General features: G+C 61.0%; 1 protein-coding gene across 1 annotated transcript; it reads right to left on the bottom strand.

The window, feature by feature from the left end:
* Positions 1 to 76: 76 nt before the first annotated feature.
* Positions 77 to 10,307, bottom strand: GNAT1 (G protein subunit alpha transducin 1). Its single transcript, XM_067561223.1, has 8 exons — positions 10,123 to 10,307; positions 8,475 to 8,517; positions 7,855 to 7,996; positions 7,504 to 7,661; positions 6,460 to 6,588; positions 5,018 to 5,147; positions 3,828 to 3,981; positions 77 to 417 (listed from the first exon to the last, which is right to left on the bottom strand). Exons 1-8 carry the CDS (start codon positions 10,226 to 10,228, stop codon positions 227 to 229), a joined length of 1,053 nt encoding a protein of 350 aa, XP_067417324.1. The 5' UTR covers positions 10,229 to 10,307; the 3' UTR covers positions 77 to 226.
* Between the last annotated feature and the right edge of the window lie 6,840 nt (positions 10,308 to 17,147).

Genomic DNA, 17,147 nt, shown 5'->3' on the forward strand with positions numbered 1-17,147 from the left:
AGGGATGGTGATGGGAGGGCCCCACAGCTGTGGGACTGGGGGAGTTGGTGGGGCCATGGTTGTGTACCGGGGGTGGTGATGGGGAGATATGGATTTGGGATGGCTGGGGGGCTGCAGATGTGGTACCTGGGGGACAGTGATGGGGGGGGCCGCGGCCGAGGTACCGAGGGGCAGTCAGGGGGGGCCGCGGCAGCGGGGGTGGTCAGGGGGCCGTGGCTGCGGGGGCTCAGAAGAGGCCACAGTCCTTGAGGTTCTCTTTGATGATGATGTCGGTGACGGCGTCGAAGACGAATTTGACGTTCTCCGTGTCGGTGGCGCAGGTCATGTGTGAGTAGATCTCCTTCACGTCCCGCCGCATGTTCAGCTCCAGGAACTGTACCTTGATGTAGGCGCCTGCGTCCTCGAATGTGTTGGGTCCTGCAGAGAGACAGGGGCCCGGGCGGCAGTGGGGCGGCTCAGGCACTGAACTGGCTGTCGGCTCTGACCCCCCCGAGAACCTGCCAGCAGCCCCCCACCCCTGACCCCCCGAGAACCTGCTGTGAGGGCACCCCAAGCTATTCCCGGGACCCTGGTCCAAATGCATGTCTCAGATCCCTCCCCCGCCTCACAAAATCACCAGATTGGCTTGAACAGGTGGCTGGCACCCCCTGTAAATGCACGGAGCTGGAACTGTTGGCGGACGGTGGCCCTCTGCTGGCACCGTCTCCCGGCCGCCCGCCCTTTGTGGGCAAGGCAGCCGTCCTGCCGCTGGAGCGACAGGAGATGGCCGCACCCGCTTTCAGGGCGGGCAAAGAATCGCCTGGGCACCCTCCCCTTGTTCACTGGCCGGCGGGACTGGCCACGACGCCCGAGCGTTGGCAGCAGCGGGACACACAGCTCCATTGCCTGGGGTGGAGGGGTCCTGGCCAGCTGCATGGCAGGGGCATCGGGAGCAGGGTGAGGCCCGAGGGCGTGGGCAGAGTTAAGGCTGTGCTGGGGGGGAGGGAGAGCGCGTTGGGCACCGAGGGAAACGGTTTGGGGCTTTGGGCACCGGGGAGCCCTGCCCCGTGCTGGCAGCTCCAGGGCAGCGCTGTCCACGGGCACCAGGCGCTTGGCAAGAGAAAGATCCCGGCGTCCGCAGTCCAGCTCAGCCCCCCAGCCTTCGCCCCCGCCCCCCCCGCCCGCCAACGCTTCCCTCTGCAACGCTCCCAGGAGGGGTCCCCAGAGTGGCACGTAGCACTGCAGGGCGTACTGGCAGCAGGCGCCCGGGCCAGTGGATGGAGCTGCTAGCCAGTAGGAAATGCTGGGCGGGAGGAGAGCTACCCCTTGCCCCCCAAAGGGACTTGGGTCCCTTACCCTCCCCCCCCCCCCCCGCCTGGGATCCTCAACGGAAAGCCTGGCGCTAGGCACCTAAACCCGCTGGGCGCTATAGCCCCTGCCCCTGCCCCTGCCCCGCCAGCTCGCCCGGTTCTGACCCTTGGCTCTGACGTCTGACCGCCGACTCCTGCTCCAACCACTAGGCCTCAGGGCCGAGGCAGCGCTGTGCATGCTCCCGGGCAGAACCGTAGGCACCAAGGGCACTTTAGCAGTGGGCACGCAGGCCCCGCGGCATTAGGGGCAGCTAAAGAGGCTGTGCAAATGCTGGACTCAGGCAGCACTGAGTTTGTGCTCTACGCTGGGGACGCCTCAGTTGGAGGAGAAGGGCCTGGGCTTGTTCCTCGATCACAGGATGACCATGAGCCGCCAACGGGATGTGGCCGTAAAAAGAGCCAGTGCGGGCCTCAGATGCACAGAATTGTAGGGCTGAAAGGGGCCTCCGGGGTTTATCTAACCCTGTCCCCTGCGTCGGGATAGCTATTTCCAGTAGAGATAGGGCGGCGGGCACGCTGCCATACTGGTGAGACCTCATCTGGTTCAGTGCTGGTCTCCCAAAGATGAATTCAAACTGGAACAGGCCGAGACGGGCGACTGGAATGAACCGCAGAACGGAAAAACCTGCCTTATGAGAGGAGACCCAAAGAGCTTGGCTTGTTCAGCCGAACCAAAAGAAGGCTGAGTGGAGATAGGACTGCTCTTTCTAAACACATCAGAGGGATAAATACCAGGGAGGGAGAGGAGTTATTTAAGTTCAGCGCCAATGTGGACACAAGAACTAATGGATATAAACTGCCCATCAGGCAGTTCAGACTTGACATTAGACGTAGATTTCAAACCATCAGAGGAGTGAGGTTCTGCACGAGCCTTCCAAGGTGGGAAACACCAAACTGGTATGAAAGCTGAGCTTGCGACCTGTATTGCAGGGGCGGCTGGATGAGGCTGATGATGGCATGATGAAGAACAATGTGCCAGTAGCAAATATCCCCACCGGCCGGCGAGGGGCCACGAGCTGGGCAGGACTTTGAGTGACTACAGAGAATTCTTTCCCAGGCAGCTGCCTGGTGAGTCTAGCCCACACACTAACTGATCGCCATATTTGGGGTCAGGAAGGAATTTTCCGACCGGGGCAGATTGGCAGAGACCCTGGGGGTTTTCGCCTCCTCTACAGCCTGGGGCACAGCTCACTGGCTGGGTTGAACTAGTGTCAGTGGTGGATTTGCTGTAAATCCTGATCTGAGGCTTTCAGTATCTCAGCCAGAGGTTCGGGTGGGTGAGGTTCTGTGGCCTGCGTTGTGCAGGTCAGACGAGATGATTACGCTGCTGCCTTCTGACCTTACAGTCTGTGAATCTAACATGGCAGCGAGGTGCTCACATCCCTTTATGGATCTGTCTGCTTGGGAACAACAGGGAGCGATCCCCCCAAACAGTCACCACCACCACCCCCTGCATTGGGCCCCCTCCTTTCATACCCTGCTACAGCAGCAGATTCCCCGTTCCCTTTTCCCCTACCCTCCCGGCTCGCCCCCGGCATCCCCAGCTGGTGTCGAGCACACGAGAGTTGACGCTGAGCTCTGAGCCAGCTTGGGAGGTTTCGTTTTTAATCGGTGAATGTGGGGAACCGTCGATTTCACCAACCCACCCAAACCTATTTCCAGCTGTAAGAATGGAACTTGCCAGATGGGCAAAGGGAGAAACCTGCTGCGTGAGACCTTGTCTGGGGCCCCGGCCAGCGCGGCAGATTGTGGATGGAGGACGCGTTCCAGGGACCAGGAAATCCCGGGCTGATGAAGGAGATTGACTTTCTGCATCTCGCCAGCTGACGTTGACAATGGTTTGTACAGCTCTAACTTTCTGACCCCCAACGGCACCAGGCAGCACAGAATTACTGTCTGCCCCACCCCCTCCCCCACCCCCCCAATTTCCCATGCCTGTGAACATTTCAACTGCCTTAAAAAAATGCTTCAAACACACAATGGTGCACAGCTGTGGAAACGTAAGGCGATAAATCCCTCGTTTGAAAGATGCTGAGCGACCATCCCTGTTACCTGGCAAGAGCAGAGCAAGTCAAACCCCAATTCTGCCAAGCCTGGGGCAGGCGAAGGTGCAGGTCCAGGGCACGCACTGGCACAGAGCACTGGGGTGATCTAGTGGCTGGTCCCAGAAGCACACGTCTGTGCTGCCTCCAGCTAACCTGCGAGCTGCTTTAGTGTAAGCCGCCCGCTGAGCGGCTACTTCGCGGCTTGGTTGGTTTCTGGGACATCGTGCCCCTCAGCGTGCACACAGCCTCCTGGATCAATAACCTGCCTGCTGGTGGCTGGGATCTCTCGGGTCTCCATTTGTCCCTGAAAACCTGTTCTATTTGTGAATCAAAATCCAGTTTCCTCTCCCCCCTTGGCACAGCTGGCCCGGGAGCAGCGGCAAAGCATCCCTTGAACATCCCCTCTGGCGCCTGCGGCGTGCTGGGAACTCACCGTCATAGTCAGGGAAGCAGATGCTGAGATGGGCCTTCTTGATCTTCTCCAGGAAGACGTCCTTTTTGTTGAGGAAGAGGACGATGGAGGTGACGGCGAAGTAGCGGTGGTTGCAGATGCTGTTGAAGAGATGCAAGCTCTCGTGCATCCGGTTCTGGGGAGACACGAGGGGCCAGACTGGGCTTTTAGTTGCAACTCAAGCATCGCTTTCCTGCCTCCTCTCCTGCTTCTGGGGTGGGCTTGGAGGCCAGCTGGGCCAGTGCTGGTGGAGAACAGAGTCCAGGGTCGCCTACCCTGTCTAGTGTGGTGACCCTTGTAGACTTGGGAGGGCGTGCGCTACCCCCCACACACACACTGCGACCCCTAACCTCAGGTGACTGGCAGGGCTGAGCCGCACTAGCTCCTATTAATAACACAGACTTCTGTCCAGAGCACTTTACAGCGGTCTGGAGCATCAACCCCATTTTACAGTGGGGAAACTGAGGCACGGGGGGGGTTGACTTGGCTGGGGTCACCCAGCACTGCAGTGCCAGGAACACAGCCCCCATCTCGAGTCGTGCTCCACCCAGCAGGCCACGCTGCCTCCTGACGGGCTGTCACCTCTGCTTACCAGCCAGCCTGGCGTGGTCGGCATGACCAGCCAGGGCAGCGGCTGTTGCACCAGGAAGGTGGTTTCCAGCTGGGTCAATAACCTGGAACCCCAGGTTAAATCCCCACCCGTCCCGCGGGGGCCCGTGCCACTCCGCGGGCTCTGCGGTGGGAGGAACGGCACCAGGCTGCTTCCACAGCTGAGTCGCGGCACTTTTCCAGGCGGTGTTCGCCCAAGGGCACGGGCAGCCCAGGGAGGAGAGTAACCACTGCTGTAACCACTGTGCCATGCTGCTCCCCAGTGGCGCGGGGGATCCGATTGGCTCAGCGGCGAGAGCTGGTTGGCTGTGTGGTTGCGGAGGCGCTCCGGGTTAGGCTGGCCTGGTGGGAGTTCTGCGTGGAGGCGGGGGGCCCTTCCCCGAGCCATCGGCTGCAGATACAGCTGGACGCGGGCAAGGCAGGGCTGGGCTTCGTTTCTGCCGCTGAGCCGGGCGACGCTGGCGTGGGGCCATGCACCAACAGCGTGAGCGGATCCCTCCAGCTGAGAGCCTGGGATCACCCCCCTCCCCACTCTGCCCCCCCCACCCCCGGACCCCGCTCACCACTTCGTCATCCTCCACCAGCACCATGTCGTAGGCACTCAGGGCAGCGATGAAGATGATGCAGGTGACCCCCTCGAAGCAGTGGATCCACTTCTTCCGCTCGGAGCGCTGGCCTCCCACGTCGAACATCCTGCGGGGGGGACACACAGGCTCAGGATCGGGCCTGGCCTGCCTGGCTGGCACAGTGGGAGAAACCTCCCGAGGGGGGCCCACCCCAGACCGTGCAGCCGGGGGTGCCCTCTTCAGGGGGTGATGGGGGGCAGCTCTGCCCACATGCAGCTGACACACATAGCTGGGGGCCAGAAACCTGGGCACGGCTGCTGGCAGCGGCACAGACCCTGCCCCTATGGTTATGGGGCTAGCGTGGCGGAGAACGGGACTGGCCCAGAGGCTGGATGAAGAGTCCCCCCAGGCTGGAGGGACAGCCCCTGGGGAGGTGGGGCCTGTGCCCCCCCCTTCCAGCATTGGCAGGAAGAGCCAGGGGGCGGGCTGCTTCGTGCCAGCTGCAGGGCCCCCACATGGAGGGGGAAGGGTACATGGGGGGGGAAGGCTGGGAGGCTCTGGGGGACCCGGCCCAGGGTGCAACCCCTACAGGTGTGTGTGTGTGTGGGAGGGGGCCCGTCTTACAAGTTTGTAGTGGGCTTGAAAAAGTTATGTTTGGGGCCTGGCCAGCCGTGCTGGCTGCCCAACGGGAAAGGGGCTGGGAGCACCTGCCCGAGGATGGGGTGCCCAGGGCTAGCCAGCTTATGGGCAGGGAGTGTCCACGTGGCATCCCCGGGGTGGCCGGCCCGGAGCAACCAGCTGGGATCTGGGGCTGGAGCAGGGCAAGGAGCCCGCGCAGAGCGGGACGTGAAGGGGGGACTCGGGAGCAGGGGGCTCATTGGAGGCTCTCGCTGTGGGGGGGCATTAGACTATCGGGTCTGCAAGCGCCGCAAAGGCCTCTGCCCGCAGCCGGGCTGGCACAGCAGGGCCGGGAGAGCGATGGCTGGCGCTGCTCCCAGGCATGGGCGCACCGACACTAGATGGCGCCAGACGCTAAGGAATGGAAACCGGGACGCACCCTGGTGAGATTATGGTGCCCAGATGCCTGGGGTGGGATCAGCCCCTCCTTCCTAGGGCAGGGGCCTGAACAGAGGCTGCATCAGCCAAACGAACGTGAAAATGCCCCTGGAAACCAGAAGGCTCCCGACCCCCTGCCCTTCCGTCTCAGTGAATTGCCACCGCGCGGGATCAGCCCCTGCCGTGTGCCCGGCTGCTGCCATCCCAGGGATCTCCTTCTCTTCCAAGGGAGGCTCAGCCCTGCACTCTGGTGCCCAGCTGGGGTCCCAGCCCCCTGCTCTGGTCCCCTGCTGGCCTCGGGGCGCTTCTCCACACCCAAGCCTGGAGCTGGCTGCTGGGACCCCTCCTGTGAGCCCCCCGGGCATGCGCCTCGCTCGCCCTACCTGAAGTTGAGGTCCTTGAAGGAGAACTGGGTCTCGATGATGCCCGTGGTCTTGACCCTGGAGCGCAGCACGTCCTGCTCTGTGGGGACGTAGCCAGGGGTCACCAGGCGCTCCAGGTCACTCAGGTAACTGCCCGGGCAGAAAGGAAGGGCCTGAAACACGCATCGACTTGGGAAGGCCCCCAGGGCTGGGATGGGCTCCGTGCTCCCCACGCCCGGCCCAACTGGAGCCAAAGGCCAGGTGCCCTCCGGGCTGCGCGGCCTGGGCTGGGATGCTCAAGCAGGCCCAGGGGGAGTGGAGATCTTGTCCCATCACTGCCTGTGTCCCACGCTCGGGGGGCTGCTCTTGGTGCCTTTGAAGGAGCTTTGGCCATGGCTCGGGGGGGGCAGCAGCTGCACCAATGCCGGCAGAGCTCCCGGGGGCACCATGCGTGGATTAGCTGCCAGCCCCGCCCCAGGAAGGCTCAGACGCCCTTTTGCCCATGGGCTCCCTGGGGCAGGGCCTGGCTCTTGCTGGGTATCTGGGCAGCACCCGGCACGAGGGGCCTTGGGTCTCAGGTTGGGGGCTCCAGGGGCTCCAGAATAACGATGGGTAGGGCCCTGCCAATTTCATGGGCTGTGAAAAACGCGTCACGGCCCATGAAATTGGCCCTTCTCCATGAAATCTGAGCTCCCCCCCATGCTCGTGGGGGCTCCCCAGCTGGGACCTGCTGCTCATCCTGGCCAGGCTGGGGTGCTCCCAGCAGCAGCTCCCCTTGCTCCGGTACCTTCCCAGTGCTGGGACCTGCCGGGTCAGCCGACCGCCCACTGCCTGTGCCAGGGGACCCGGACATGGTGCTGGAGCATGAAAATAATTGGTTCTGCCATTCCCCAAACTCCTCCGGGTCAGTGCCAGGCTGGGGGGCAGGGGAGGGTCCCTTGTTCCCGGTGCCATCCTCTCCTAGCCCACCCCGGTGGGACTTGCGGCCTCTCCCCTCCCACTGCGGCGGGGGTGGCCGAGCCTGGGCGGCAGCTCCGGTAGGAGGTTACAGGGGGACGCTCGTACTAGCCAGCTGAGTCGTTCAGCTGGTACTCCGAGGCGCGCTCGAAGCAGGCCTGGATGCCCGTGTCTTTCCAGAGGCGGCCGATGATGTCGGACATCTCCTTGGGCATGGAGCCCTCCTCGATGGTGTCTGCCAAGTGCAGCAGCTTGCGGGCGTCATCCTGCGGGGACAGGGCACGGTGGGTGAGTCTCTGCGGCCTCACTGGGAGGGACTGGTGGTGGCAGGAATTGAACCAGGACCCGCTGGGTCGAAACACAGGAGCTGGAAGGCCTGGCTGTGCCCATCGGGGGCTGCGTGCATGGCCCAGAGGGGCCCAGAGCCCCGTTCCCCCCTTCCCGCGACCAGCTGCTCACCTGCCGGGCCGAATCCCCGTACTGGATGCTCAGTGTGCCCATGGCCCGCACAATGGCCAACATGGACTGCAGGGTGTTGCCGTAGATGATGGAGATGAACTCCAGACACTCTTCCAGAGAGTAGCCATCCTGGTGGATGATCCTGGGGGAGGCAGGAGTAGGCTGTGAGCCCGGGGAAGCTGCAGGCACTAGTCCCGGCAACGCGCGGCCAAGGGCAAGGGGCACCCAGTGGGCTGGAGGCAACTGCCACCGGCTTCCCCTCCCCGGTGAGTTGGCCCGGCCGTGCGGGGCTGGCAGGCTCAGAGCACGGCCGTGGGTACGGTGGGGTGTAAGAATTCCCTGGGCGTGGGGAGGGGGGTCAGGGAATCCCCAGAGGTTGCCCCCAGCATGTCACAGCTGGGCACCACCTGGAAAGGCAGAAATCGGGGCGGGGGCTGCATCGCCACCGTCAGTAAAGGCTGATGGTGCCGATCCTGGCTAAGAACCAGCCGTCCAGGGTGGGGCAGGGGCGCTGGCCGTGGGGCAGCTCCTGGCTACGCCAGCCCTAGCCTCTCCCAGCTGGGGGGTGGGAACCGCTGCGGGGCCTGAGGCGGGTGTCCGCGAGGTGTGAAGCCACTTACTTCATTTGCTTTACAATGGTGCTCTTCCCGGATTCGCCAGCTCCTGGGGGCACAGAAAGGACAGGCGTGGCTGCGTGCCCAGTGTGGCCTCTGAGGCAGCCGGGCCAAGGGGCGGGGGCACCGGGGGGCTCCTGGCTGATCAGGGGCGAGGGCGGGGGCGCGGGGGATGGAGAGGCTCAGGAGGGAGGGTTGCAGGGCCCAGCTAGTAATGGTGGTGCTGCACAGGGGAGCCGCGCCGCATGTGTTCTAGCCACTGGAGGGAGACAGAGCCCCCCGCGGGTGGAATTAGCCCGCCATCTGTGCCCATTGTGCACCAGGGCGTGCAAAGCCGCACCGTGATGATGCAAACCCCTCCCATGGGACAGGCGGGCAGGGCCCTGGCGTGTAACTGGAAGCCACGGGGCCGGGTGTGCTGCAGGACGCCCCTGGGCCGGCACTGCTCGTGCAAGCTGCCGTGGCTCCAGTTTGTGGCTCCAGCGGGGCCTGGAGTGCGTTGGGCACAATGGCAGCTGCTATGCGCTGCCGGCTGGCCCCTGGCTGTGCTCAGAGCAAGTCGGGGATGGGGTGGTGTAAGGAGGGGGGAGCAGCGCTAACCCGCCTCTCTGCGGACACAGGGCTCTGCCGGGTGGGCGAGAGGGGGCCCAGCGCTGCGGCTAACGAGATCTGCGCTGCAGCTGGGCTGAGCCGAGCCGCCTGGGCCCCGGGGCGGGAGCCGTGCTGGTGCCAGCCGCAGGAGAAGGGGGCGCTGAGGGCCCAGCCGCCCGTGGGGCAGGGAGTGGGCGAGAAGGCAGCCGTAGGCTGTGCCCCAACCTTGCTGTGTGTGAACAGAAGCTGGCGTCAGTCTCTGCTTCTGGTTCCCCTGGCCCTGGCCACCCAGCCCAAGCGAAGGGTGGAGGGAAAGGGCCCTCCCTACCCATGGTACCCAGAGCGCCCAGCCCCTGGCGGGCTCCTGTGCTTTGCCCGAGCCTCGATCCGGTTGGCGGGCTGACAGCGGTGGCCAGAGAGCAACGGCTGGAAGCTTGATCGATGGTGGCCGCCGAGGAGCTTCTGCAATCACAGCACTTCAGCCTCGCCTCTAAACGCTCCAAGTGCGTCAGCCGCACAGAAGGGTAAACTGAGGCACAGGCCGTTTAAATGATTCCCCTCCCCCCTTGCTTCCATAAACTCGCAACAGAGCTGCAGAGTCCTAATCAGCTGCTCACCCCCTCCCCCCAATCAGATCACACTCGCAGCCTCCCCCCAGGGGGGGCTCTCAACAGTGGGACAAAAATAACCGGACACGCAGCAGGGGTGCAACAGCCCTGTCTCGGTCGGTGGCAGGGTCCCACGTTTGTTCCCAAGTGCGGGGCGAGGGCGTTAGTCACACACAGTCACGCCGACTGAGGGCGACGCTTGCACCCCACCCCTTGAACTAGGCCCAGCTCCCGCCAGGGCAGTGCGCCCGGACTGAGATGCTGGGCATCTCGGTTGGTGTTTGTTTAATGCCGGAGGGAGCTTTCCCGGATGCAGGGTGCCACCAGCCCTCCCCGCCTGGTGCCGCCCTGGGCTGGCTTTCCCTCTGGGAAGGCCCGGCACTTTCTGGTCAGGATGGGGGCGGGAAGATGGCTGCTCGATATCCGGGGGGCTGGCTCGACGGCCCAACACGTACCCAGAAGAAGCAGCTTGACCGTCCTGGCGTCCTTCTCAGCATCTTCCTTCAGCCTCTTCTCCAGCTCGCGGGAGTGCTTCTCCTCCGCGCTGGCACCAGCCCCCATGGTCCAGCTCGTGGCGCGCCGGCCGCCCCTCTCCTTGGCGCTCAGCAACAGGAGGGGAACCTGCGACCAGCCCAGCGCCCTCGGCCAGCTCCCCCTTCGCCCAGCCAACCTTTCCCCACTGCCCGCTCTCCCACCACCAGCGCCAGCCCCGCTCCGGCCGCAGAGGATTTTGCGGCCCGTGGCTGTCAGGTGCTCCTGGCCACCCAATCTCGGGCAAGGACAGGTGGCCAAGGACCAGGTACGGACCCACCCCGGCCTCCCCCACCGTGGCCCAGCTCTAAGCCGACCTGCTGCGTTCAGCGCCACGAGCAGCCAGGGGGATAAAGCTCAGATAAAGATAAAGCCCCTCAAATCTCCCCTTTGCTGAGCCCAGCGATTTCAAGCCCCATCTGCTCCCAGCCAGGGATGGCTCAGCAGTTTGTGAAGGAAGGGGCTTCCCCCCGGACCTGTATTTCCCACCCCCACCCCATATCATCCTGGCCGGGGGGCAGGAGAGCTGGGTTCTAATCCTGCCTCAGCGACCGTGACACCTTGGCCAAGTCGTCGAGGTCAAATTCCGGGTGCCTCCGTTTCCGACACGGCAGGTCAGATCCTTGGCCCCCCCAGTGGCCCCTGCCTGCCTGTCGCAACGCAACGGGGGGGGGGGGGGGGGGGGGGCAGCTGAGGCCCAGAGATCCCAGCCCTTGGCAGCCAGCAAATATCACCCAGCCCCCCTGAGCCTGCTCCACCTTATTCCTGGGGCTAAATTGCACCCCCCCCCCAGCACTGTGGGCACAAAGGGGGGGTGCTGCTGTGTCCCGTGTGAGCCCAGCTTACCTGGACCCGGGGCACCAGTGCCAGGACCCTGATTGTCCCGGGGTGCTGTGACCCTGCCCCGGCTGCGTTAGGGAATTGCACCTGGTGGGGGGGACCCCTGCAATGGGCCGGGCTGGAGCTGCCCGGCAATGACACCAGACACTCCAACCCCCTAGTGAATCTGAGCCTGCAGCCCGGCTGTCTGCCGCCTTTGCCCACTCCAGGGGCAGAACGACCACAGGCAGGCAGAGCTACTCCCCCCCCCTCCGTGACCTACAGCCGTGCTTGCAGGAATGGGGGTGTTCTGCCCCATTCCCCCTCCCCTGTGAGCCATTGGGATGGGACAGCGCCCCCGCCCCCACAGCACCCACCTGGGCAGGGGTAGAGGGCAGTGACGGGGCTGGAGGATCAGCGTGGGGGGGTGACTGGACTGAGGGAGGTTGGGGGCTGAGCTGACAAGGAGGGGGGGCTGAACCAAGGGGTGGGGGCAGTTGTAATAGGCCAGGGAGGGGCAGAATGGGGTGAGAGCGCCTAACGCAAGACCCACAATGTCCTGCCCCACAGATCTGGGAGTGGGGCAACACTGATGTCACCCGCTGTGCACGGGCAGGGGGTGGGGAGGGCGACACCCAGCAACAGTCCAAAACCACGAGACCATCGCCCAGCTGCTTGGTGGCTGATCCAGGATTCCTGGTCTTGGGGTGGGGGGGAGGGGGCTGTACTGGGCACAGTTCAGGGCACGGCCATGGGGGGATGGGCCCATCTACACAGACCCTCCTCCCCCACGCTGCGGGCACCAGGAGCATGAAGGGCAACGGCTGGCCCCGGGGCTCTGAGCTGGGGCCTGGCAGTCAAACCTCACTGGGGTGGGCCGTGGATCACTCCCTCTCCCTGTGCGTCCCACGCTGGAGCCCCTGTGGACACCCCGTGCCCGCAGCCCAGCCATCTCCTCTACCAGCCATATGCCTTGGGCTGGCATCTGCTGCGACCCGCCTGGGTCAGGGGGGTCCGCCCAGGGGAAGGCAGCGCTGTCTGGAGCAGGGAATGGCTCAGACGCAGCGGCACCCAACCCCACTATCCCACCCAGCACCAAAGAGGTATTGATTGTACAGGAGCTGGATGTCTGAAGGGACAAGGAGGGGTTTGTGGGACGCGGCACATGTCTACGGCCCCGTCAGTGACCCCTCTCGTCTGAGGCTGCAACAAACTAACCTCATGGCAGCACAGAGCCCCAGAGCTGCACCCGGCAGGTAGAAAAGGGTTACACATGCTCGGTGGGTTAACAGCTTGGTCGTAATGGGGAAGCTACGTGGCAAGATTAGGGTGTGATTGGATCCCAGGGACCTTAACCAGGCGAGCCTGAAACAGCCCCACTCCATGCTGTGACCAACTGGAGATAAGCCTAATGTTTTCTCTGAGGGCTGTGCACGCGCCTCAGTTTCCCCCATATGTTATTCTTGTCTTTCCGAGAAGGGACCCAGGTGGAGTGATCATTGTGGAGCCCACTAGGGGGGGTGGATGGGCCTTCCCCAGGTGCACAGTTGCCGACTGTGGCCGGTCACCTCTGCTCCCCTGAATCAAAACAGTTTGGAACATCTTGCCCAGGAAAGAGACAAAGGACAGGGGAGAGGCAAGAGAGGCGTGTCTGTGGGGGCTGGGAGGAAGGGCGAGGGGTCGGAGGTGTAGGGCCTGAGTTGGTCATGGCTGTAACTGCTAATTAATCTGCTAACAAAGTCCTTCTGCGCTGTGATCCTGAGAGCTAATAAACCCTTCTGACATCCCCATGGGCTGTGCATCGCTGCTGACTGCAGGCGGGCTGTAAGGTCCCTTGGTAGCATGGATGCTCTTCTCAGGGTCCCATCCAGGGGAATCCAGAACGGGGGAGCTCAGGCAGAACAGGGGTGTTGAGCCCTCCAAGACCAGATTCAGGAGGTGGCTGCACCGGTGTGCAGACGCTATGCCCCAAGTGCTCCCAGAGCCCCATTCCTGGCGACTCCGGCACATATGCCCAAACCAGCAGACGTTCAGCGCCAGCGTAGCCAGTAAACGTGTACTCACTGTACGAGCTGAGAAAGACGGATGCTGGCAAGTCACGTTCGATGAGGCGTCATCTGACCCGTACACTTTTGAAAGACCCTTGACAGACACACGTCTCTCCATTTACCTGGTGGCGTCAGGTCAGCTAGTGAAGTGTTTCAACAAAATGAAAATATTTGGCGGTATTACCGATGGCCTTATAATAACCGGCAACGTGCGAGGAGCAAAAGCGACTCAGATAGATCACACTCAGAGATGGAAGAAAGTGACAGCCAGGGCCAGCGGAGACCATCAAGAAGTCAAATGCATGGGACACATTCTTTCACCTCAGTGAATCAGGCCGGCTGACGGAAAGGTTCAAGCCGTAGCTAACATGAAACAAGAAGGCGTCCCAGAGGATCCTGGGGATGGTTGAGGTCTTTGCACAGTACATCCCAGGGCAAGGATGTTTGTCTCCTCCAATTCCTGCGTGAGCCCGTGACTTGACAATAGCCCTGGGAACGGGTCAGGACACTGCAACGAACAAAAGATGGCGCTCTGTAAGCGCACCAGTGCGCAGACGCCATGAGCCCGCCCAGGAGGTGTTTATGAGCTTGTCTTCTGCAAGACAGAGGCCTTGCTGCACACACGTCACAAGCTCTGAACGCAGCAGACCACAAAGAAATTTCATCAGTACATGAGTGACACACGGGTTGAGGACCAGTCGGGCCATAAAGCATCGGCGGCGCTATTCTACAAACCTCTGGGAAAAGCACCTGCAGGACTACAAGTCTGCTATTTCCGTTGCAGAAACATGATATGAAAGTCACACATGCCCTGGGTAAAGGCATGCTAATTGCAGCTGCGTTACGGCACGCTGCCGTAAAATGTGTGACGGCCCCAGCTGATGAAATCACTGATGAAAAGTTCAGCTGGGCGGTAGAAGCCCTCTTCGTTACACAAACTGAAGGAGGCCACACACAGAGATACCCGGTAACACAAGCGATACACGCGGGCAGGCCACAGGGAAGAAAAGCCAGTCCCAGACCACAGCAGTGTGCGAAAGACACTATTTTCAGTGCAACAAGGGTTGTTAATGGCTGGTGATAAGATACTTGTTCCTTGGTCTGCGCTACAGACTTAATTCAGTATAACTATGTTGCTCAAGGGGGAAAATCAGCACCCCAGAGTGGTACTGGTCCCAGTAAGGCCGCAGTACTGGTCCCAGTAAGGCCCCCTTACTGGTTGTAGTATTGGTCCCAGTAAGGCCGCTGTACTGGTCCCAGTAAGGACCACTTACTGGTTGCGGTACTGGCTGGCCCCAGTAAGTACCCCTTACTGTTTCTGGAACTGGTCCCAGTAAGGCCGCAGTACTGGTCCCAGTAAGACACCCTTACTGGTTGTGGTACTGGTCCAAGTAAGGCCGCAGTACTGGTCCCACTAAGGACCCCTTACTACTTGCGGTACTGGCTGGCCCCAGTACTGGAAGTTCTGGAACTGGTCCCAGTAAGGCCGCAGTACTGGTCCCAGTAAGGCCCCCTTACTGGTTGTGGTATTGGTCCCAGTAAGGCCGCTGTACTGGTCCCAGTAAGGCCCTATTACTGGTTGCGGTACTAGCTGGCCCCAGTAAAGACACCTTATTGGTTCTGGAACTGGTCCCAGTAAGACTGTAGTACTGTTCCCAGTAAGGACCCCTTACTGGTTGCGGTACTGGCTGGCCCCAGTAAGGCCCCCTTACTGGTTCTGGAACTCATCCCAGGAAGGCCGAAGTACTGGTCCCAGTAAGGCCCACTTACTGGTTGTGGTACTGGTCCCAGTAAGGCCGCAGTACTGGTCCCTTTAAGGCTCCCTTACTGGTTCTGGAACTGGTCCCAGTAAGGCCTCAGAACTAGTCCCAGTAAGGCCCACTTACTGGTTATGGAGCTGGTCCCAGTAAGGGCGCAGTACTCGTCCCAGTAAGACTCCCTTACTGGTTGTGGTACTGGTCCCAGTAAGGCCGTTGTACTGGTCCCAGTAAGGTTCCCTTAGCGGTTGCGGTAATGTTCCTAGAAAGGCCACAGTACTGGTCTCAGTAATGTCCCCTTACTGGTTTTGCTACTGGTCCTAGTAAGGCCGCAGTACTGGTTCCAGTAAGGCCCCCTTTCTGGTTGTGGTACTGGTCCCAGTAAGGCCGCTGTACTGATCTCAGTAAGACCCCCTTACTGAATGTGGTAGTGGTCCCAGTAAGGACACAGTACTGTTACCAGTAAGGAGCACTTACTGGTTGCGGAACTGGCTGGCCCCAGTAAGGACCCCTTACTATCTCTGGTAGTGGTCCCAGTAAGGCCGCATTACTGGTCCCAGTAAGGCCACGATACTAGTTCTGATACTGATCTCTTTAAGGCTGCACTACTGGTCCCAGTAAGGCCCCCTCAGTGGTTGTGGTACTGGTCCCAGTAAGGCCGCAGTACTGGTCCCAGTAAGAACCCCTTACTGGTTGCGGTACTAGGCTCAGTAAGGCTGCCGTACTGCCACCAGTAAGGACCCTTTACTGATTGTGGTACAGGTCCCAGTAAGGCCGCTATACTGGTCCCAGTAAGGCCCCCTTACTGGTTGTGGAACTAGGCCCAGTAAGGCTGCAGTAATCATCCCAGTAAGGTCCACATACTGGTTGTGGTATTGTCCCAGTAAGAACGAAGTACTGGTCCCATTAAGGACCAGTTAGTGGTTCTGTTACTGGTCGCAGTAAGGCCACATTACTGGTCCCAGTAAGGAACACTTACTGGTTGCGGTACTGGCTGGCCCAAGTAAGGACCCCATACTATTTCTGGTACTGGTCCCAGTAAGGCCGCAGTACTGGTCCCAGTAAGGCCCCCATACTGCTTCTGATACTGGTTCCTTTAAGGCCGCAATACTAGTCCCAGTAAGGCCCCCTTACTGGTTGTGGTACTGGTCGCAGTAAGGCCGCAGTACTGGTCCCAGTAAGAACCCCTTACTGGTTATGAAACTGGTCCCATTAAGGCTGGAGTACTGGTCCCAGTAAGGACCCCTTACTGGTTGTCGTACTTGTCCCAGTAAGGCCGTAGCACTGGTCCCTGTAAGGCCCCCGTACTGGTTCTGGATCTGGTCCCAGTAAGACCATAGTACTGGTCCCAGTAAGGACCCCTTACTAGTTGTGGTACTGGTCCCAGTAAGGCCGGAGTACTGATACCAGTAAGGCCCCCTTACTGGTATCAGTAATGTCCCCTTACTGGTTGTGGTACTGGTCCCTGTAAGGCCGCTGTACTGGTCCCAGTCAGGTCCCCTTACTCGTTTTTGTACTGGTACCAGTAAGGCAGCAGTCCTGGTCCCAGTAAGACCCCTGTGATACGACCCGTGCCCAGGGTAGCCAACTGATAATGCCAAGGTCAGGGCAGGCTGCAAAAGGAGAGCAGATTCTCCCCACGCTGGTGGGTGACACTGAAGCCCGGCTTCCCAACCAGCCACGAACTGCTTCTGATTATCCCACACTGGGTATCATGAAGCCAGTCCACAAATGCCCACAGCCCCCTTCACTGCATTTCAGCTCCAGGCTCCCAAATCAGCACCAGGTCCAGCTAAGAGACCAGTTATTTAAACTCTCTGCTCTTTGCTAAAAGGTTCCCTCTGACCCCAAGGGGTCAGCCACAGCACCAGAGCAATATAAGCTTGGATCTTACCTAAAATACCACGCTGCCAGCCAATCCTTTAGTGTCTAACCTAAAGGTTTATTGTAAAAGGAAAGAAATAAACCCTGAGAGAAATGTTAAAGGGTTAAAGTAAATCACAGATATACAAATGATTAAAAGTCCATATACTTCAGGTTTCTGGAAGAAATGTGGGTTGCAGGCTTGTGTAGTTCTCTCTGGTTCACATCCAGTACCTGGATGGGTCTAGGTCCTTCAGTTCAGTTACAAGATGAATTGGTCCAGAGGTCAGTGTATGTCTGCAGACTGGACAGGAGCAAAGACCAAGATGGATCCTGTGGTTTGATCTTATAAACCCCCTTCTCCGGCCATGCGGCCTGTGGACAGTTACAAGACCCAGACTGGAGTCCATAATCACATGGGCCAATCCTGGTGACTCTTCAGGTGTGCCTGGGGTCCAGTCA

The sequence above is a fragment of the Emydura macquarii genome, unplaced genomic scaffold (assembly GCF_026122565.2).
Source record: "Emydura macquarii macquarii isolate MOO-44397 ecotype Brisbane River unplaced genomic scaffold, CSIRO-AGI_Emac_v2 contig_2369, whole genome shotgun sequence".
NCBI lineage: Eukaryota > Metazoa > Chordata > Testudines > Chelidae > Emydura > Emydura macquarii.